Genomic DNA, 5,734 nt, shown 5'->3' with positions numbered 1-5,734 from the left:
GACAATTTTGGTCAGGCTTATATGGTCATAGTTTTGGATTTGGGCCATTATTTATTTGTTGGGCCCACAATTCTATGTATTTCGTGGTCTTCGTCGTGACAAATCGACCATAGATACAGACAAACGGCTAAACAACGGCCACGTCACCATCTATATATATATATATATAAACGTTGAGATAATTGAATACTATCCCAAGCCAACAGCCGTTGATATTTACAACCACGTATACAAAATAGAAAGAAATCTATCACATTTGGAATTCATCCTCCGTGAATTAGGAAATCACGATAATTTGGGCCACAAAGGCCCATTAACTATCAAAAGCCCATTTAGACCCATTTAGGTGATCAAGTGGAAGTCCAGGTTAACTCGCGTTTCGGAATGGCGTTTGCAATCGCCGGAGCGTTTCGATTCCCGCCGCCCCCGTATTAAAGGCAGTTGGAGAAAAACCCTAAATAAAGATTTTGTGGGGATTTGAACTCTGATGAAGACGATTGAGAAAAGCTTTTATTTCTTCTCCTCCTTCTGACCAGTTGGAGAGTGAGAGTGCATGCAATCTCCCATAGCTGTGGTCATCTTCATAGTTTTGTATATAATTAATGGATAAAACCCATAAAAATTCTTTAATTTGTAAAATTGTGAAAATAACAAACTTATTTCTAAATTTATAAAATGTGTCATTTATAATTACAACTTGTTAATTATTGTCAGGAAAAACGACGATGTTGATAAAAAAAATTAGTTTGAGAATTATAATGACACGTTTTGCAAGTTACATAATAAATTTATCAAATTAAAATAAGTTTAAAAATTAATTTTTCACCTACAAATTTAAAATTTTTTTTTATGGGGTTTACCTTCGTAGTTTTGGCTATCAAAGATAGCATATCAATATGCATTCGGGAAAGAAGCTAGAAATTCACTCATCATTATACACATATACACAGATACATCCAATCCATTCAAACAGATGCATTGTACATGTGAATCATCATTTTGTTCCAATCAAAAGAGAGAAGAATAAAATAAAAAGACAGTTCATGTTTTTCGAAAAACACAAAGACAATCAAGATATTGATATATATATATATATATATATATCACTTAGATGCCGCAGTTTCATAGTCAATAACGGTTTCAAAGGCTCCGACCAGAGCCTTGACCTTGTTCTTCCTGTTCTCAAGCAGCTTACTTGCAGTTTTCTCTATTACGTCGTTGTAGTCTGACCGAGCCTCCTTCTTCCCTTGCACCACTTCTCTCTTTGTCCCCTCTGGTGTTTCTGTTACTGCAGCCTTTGTTTCCGATGTTGCATCTTTGACGCCGCTTCTGCTTTCACTTTCCTGCTTCTGTTCTTTCTCGCCGGCTTTCTCTTCTTCTGCGCTGTCTTTGAGAGTCGGAGTTTCTTTCACATCAATGGCAACTTCATCACTTCTCTCCTCGCCAACTTTCGTGTTAACCAGTTCCTCTCCTTCACCATTGCCGTCTAGGTTGTCCTTGGGTGCCTTCGCTTCCTCTATTTCCTCCACCGTTTTATCGTCATCGATCACTTCTTCTTTTTCTTCTTTGGTGGCATCAAGAGAATGAACTAAAAGAGGGGATGCATCGGTTTGATCACTTTCCTCCGCTTGCATTTCTTTATCTTCTGACTTTGGTCCCTCTCTATCATCAGACATTTGTACATCGGTCTCGATCTTAACTATCTCGTGTTCCTCCTCGTGAGCAGGGGGTGTAGGAGGAGAAGATTCTCGGGAGATTTCTTTATCCGAGGAAACATTCGAGGAAGAACGTTCCTTTCTGCTGTGCAAGGAAAGACGACTAGTTCTCGGGCCGCTCTTCTTCGTACCGTCCGAGTCTTTTGGAGCTGAGGGAGGTGATTTCACCATACCACCTCCTCTAATGGTGTTTTTGTTTCCACCCGTGAGGGGCTTGTCTCGTGGGGATGAAGTTGAAGGGGAAGACAAAGAAGACGGAGGGCGATCAAAGGATCGCCTACGAAGGAGCTTCTGGTGGTCGTCGATGCCCTTTTTCAAGTGCCTGACAGGGTCAGGTCTCGAGCTTATCGTCGCTTTGAGATAGTTAGGCAAAGGTTTCCCCTGTTTGTGATCCGGCCCATCAGGGCTTGCGCTGTGTTCAGACAACCCTGCAGGCTTCGGCTTTCGGCTAAGGGGTCTGGATCCGGAGAGGCTCTGGTTGTCTGGTCTTCCTTTGGTTGAGGTCGTCACCATCATGCAGAAATCAAACGGCCAAAGAGAAGAGATCACGCACCGTGCTGTTATAGAACAACAAACAAAAGGGTTTGCATGTCACAAATCAGACAAAGCATATAGATATGATTGGTTGTGCATGAACATGGAAATTAGAAGAACACGTGCCTCGTCCTCTCTGACCAGAAGAACGATGGAGATAGAGAGAGAGAGAGAGAGTACCTTAATAAGAACAAAGGGGAAGTCTATGTAAAAAGAAGAATTTAAGGTTTGGAGGATATTAAAGAGGGGAAACGTGCATATCAAGGAACAGAACAACCCCCTTAAGATAGTGGAGGAAAATTAGGGTTTTCTAATCTGGAATCGTTTCTCGTTTTGCAAACGGAGCTAAAATCCCGGCCGTGGCCGTGTTGATGGTGGAGGCTCCTATGAATCCATTTTCCCCTCAACAATAAAAACCCCTTTAACAAAATTAAATTAATATTCCAACGGTCCGATCCTCGTGGAGTACCGTTGACTTTGTGTCTATTTCTAGAGAGAGAAAAAACATTATACAGACACGTGTTTGTATGTTTCGGACCGTTTCAATGTTCGTGGGATAATGTTCCCACGTCATTTAACACCCTGAATTTTTATTATTCATTCTGTTTCTGATTTGGAATTTAATATTAAACTTATAAACATATGTGCACATATATATACATACCTGTGTGTCTATATATACATACATGATACATATATGATATATAGATATACACATAAATGGAAATGGAAAATGGACCATCTCTCAGCTAAGAACTCTTCCACATTGATACGACATGTAACCGACTCGTTCTATTTTTTACGTCTATGTTTGTTTTTTCATTTTTAAAAAAATCAAAAAAGAAAAATTAGAAACAGCCATCATAGAACGAGATCAACGAATTGTCAACGTTCTCTTGACATTTTAAAATATCGAGAACGATGTTACAAAGTATTATTATATAGATTGCTAATGACTGTGTTTGCCGTTTGATCCACCGCTTACTCCTTTCCAACCAATTTAAATTCATAGTTTATATATAGAATTTGGGAAAAAAAATAAAACTAAATAAATTGAAAATTCATGTAATAAAAGAAAAAAATAAGAATTTAAAAATCCAAGTTAGAAGACTCGAATGGTAAGCGATGAAATAACCCACTTTCGAGTATTTATTTGGAGAGTGATATTTACATGGATTTCTGGATTCTTTAAAAGATACAATTGGGTCCAAAATTCTATGAAATTGCGAATTATAAAAAAAAGAGATTTTAGAAGAAATATAAATATTTATTTGTATCTAGGAAGTTAGTATCTATATTAACTCTATTTATAGATAATACAACAAGATTGATTGTTTTTCAGTAACAAGTTTGTCAATACAATTTTGATGATTTCTCAACACGAATTTATCAAACTCATTTTAAGAATATCATATGTTGTGATGATTATGTGTTTGGTATCATTCTCTTATATTTTAATCTTAGATTATTTGGAAGAAAATAAATTATCATCAAAGAGGTTTTCTTAAAAATTATCATCTACATAATAAAAGAAATATCAAATTCTGGAATGGTTTTAATGATAAAATTGCAAGAAATGAAACATTCAAAAGATAATATATATATATATATATATATATATATATAGGGTTATTCGGTTTGATTTTATTTAGCTTATTTTAATTTAATTCTATTGACTTTAACTTACTTGATTTCACTCGTACTTATTGAAGACATTTGTTCTTCATTTTGACTGACGTTTCATTTTGATTTTGATGAATGACAACGAAAATTCATTTCCATTTACCGTTTTCTTCTTCGTTCGATCTTATCAAACATCAATTTACCAAACCGAAATAATTAACCATATATATCCTAATATACAATTACAATATTATACATAGAAAAATAAAAACAAATGCATATCAATTTGTATACGTAGAATCAATCTATCATTTAAAAGCTTGTCTGCATGGTGGGTCCCGTTGATCTTCAAGAATCACGCAATGGCATTTCCTCTTCACTTCCCTCTGCATTGCTCACAACCAACCGCCTGAATCCCAATCCCAAACGCAACCGCAAACGCAGAAAATGAGTGTAGTTTGGTCAGTGTTGGATAACCCTAGTGACTTTTCCCATAGCGACAGTTCTTCCCAAAGATCGAAGGAACACTCTTCCAAGAGCTCGGCTCTCCGAGAATGTCTCCACACAGACAGGTCCTTGAAGACTAACCTGGCATCAGTTGCAGAAACAAACATCTTTACAACATAATCTGAAGAGAAGAGATGTGTTTTCCGATGTGTCGGTTCGGATTCTTTCACCTCGAGAATTGCGCTTTGCTTCGCGGTTAGACAACGAGGGGACATCTTTGTGGCCTCCCCGGTTTTCGGATCGAGCAATGATTCAATTCTCACAACTATGGCTGCTTCCTTTGCATGGTGTACATGAAACTCCAACTGATCATATCAGCATGAGAAGTAACAATTAGAAACATCGAACCTAGATAATAGAAAGGGTGATGGTGTCAGAGGACTGGGCACGGGTCACCTATCCAAAAAATTCAGGATATCGAACCCGAAGGTCTCGGGTATCATAATATGATACAGTATTCGTATCCGAGGGTCTCGAGTACCCAGATTACGGGTACCCGACAAAATGTTTGGAATCCAAGGAAACCAAATCCAAAAATTGGATATCCACGGGTCGGATATCGACGACTATCTGTATTTAGGTATTTATGTCCACCCCTCGTTAGAGATCGAGGAAGTGGAGATTTGTTTTACCTGGGAGCCAATCAAAATCGGGGTTGCACCTTCCAAGACGAGCACTGTAAGTTCCAAGCGAGTTGCCACTAGAACTGGGAAATCGAGATGGCAAAGAACGCCTCCAGCAATCACTTGACTTGCATCAATCCCTTGCAAAGTCATCGCTACATTATCTCCAGCTCTCGCGATGCTACAAGCCCGAGAATCACGCTCCAAAGACCGCACTGTCCCGACATCTCCCGATGGCATGACTAATATCTACAAGAGAGTTCCAGTGAAGTGAGTAGTTGCAGCAGTTGAAATTGTTTCCCCACTATGATGAAATGCCATATTGATGGGAACAGAGGAATTTCGATTATAAGTATTGAACACTAACTAATGAAGTTTAGGGTATATAGCAGAAATCACAGATCCATTCATCCACAAAAAACACAGACCAAGAAACATTTAGTCATGGAACTTTGCGAACCTTGGATCCGGTCCGAACAGCTCCAGCTTCCAGTTTGCCAATGGCAGAAACCTGCCCTTGTTTACTTGTTCGTACGATATCACATATGGGCATAAGCAGAGGCTTAGTGAAATCTCTAGCGGGAGATTTCAGAGAATCGATAGCATCCAATAAACACGGGCCTCGGTACCTGTAGTTCAGAAGAAATTTAAGCAAATTCAATTTGCAATCCATTTCTTATTTAACTGGAAGAACGAAAGGAAATTTCAGTAATCTGGAACTGAAGCAGGAAT

At 38.2% G+C, this 5,734-nt stretch overlaps 2 protein-coding genes across 7 annotated transcripts in view; both read right to left on the bottom strand.

Annotated features, from left to right (window-relative positions):
• Positions 1-911: 911 nt before the first annotated feature.
• Positions 912-2,636, bottom strand: LOC104803324 (phosphatase and actin regulator 4B-like). 2 transcript variants are annotated; one of them, XM_010527252.2, is made up of 2 exons: positions 2,376-2,636; positions 912-2,272 (listed from the first exon to the last, which is right to left on the bottom strand). In XM_010527252.2, exon 2 carries the CDS (start codon positions 2,229-2,231, stop codon positions 1,104-1,106), a length of 1,128 nt encoding a protein of 375 aa, XP_010525554.1. In that variant the 5' UTR covers positions 2,232-2,272; positions 2,376-2,636; the 3' UTR covers positions 912-1,103. The 2 variants fall into 2 exon arrangements, with proteins under 2 accessions (XP_010525554.1, XP_010525553.1); XM_010527251.2 differs by having other exon boundaries at positions 2,430-2,636.
• A 1,434-nt stretch (positions 2,637-4,070) lies between these two features.
• The window catches only part of LOC104803321 (HBS1-like protein), a 4,998-nt gene continuing 3,334 nt past the window's right edge, over positions 4,071-5,734 (bottom strand). For all 5 annotated transcript variants that reach the window (XM_010527246.1, XM_010527249.1, XM_010527248.2 and 2 more), the window contains 4 exons: positions 5,463-5,631; positions 5,012-5,251; positions 4,550-4,684; positions 4,071-4,460 (listed from right to left, as the gene is read on the bottom strand). In XM_010527246.1, the coding sequence (XP_010525548.1) occupies positions 4,335-4,460; positions 4,550-4,684; positions 5,012-5,251; positions 5,463-5,631 (670 nt within the window). In that variant the 3' untranslated portion in view covers positions 4,071-4,334. The remainder of the gene's footprint in view (positions 4,461-4,549; positions 4,685-5,011; positions 5,252-5,462; positions 5,632-5,734) is intronic.

This window comes from Tarenaya hassleriana, unplaced genomic scaffold, assembly GCF_000463585.1.
Source record: "Tarenaya hassleriana unplaced genomic scaffold, ASM46358v1 Cleome83, whole genome shotgun sequence".
Lineage (NCBI taxonomy): Eukaryota > Viridiplantae > Streptophyta > Magnoliopsida > Brassicales > Cleomaceae > Tarenaya > Tarenaya hassleriana.
The sequence above is the reverse complement of the archived record's forward strand: the minus strand, read 5'-3'. Positions and strand labels throughout refer to the sequence as shown.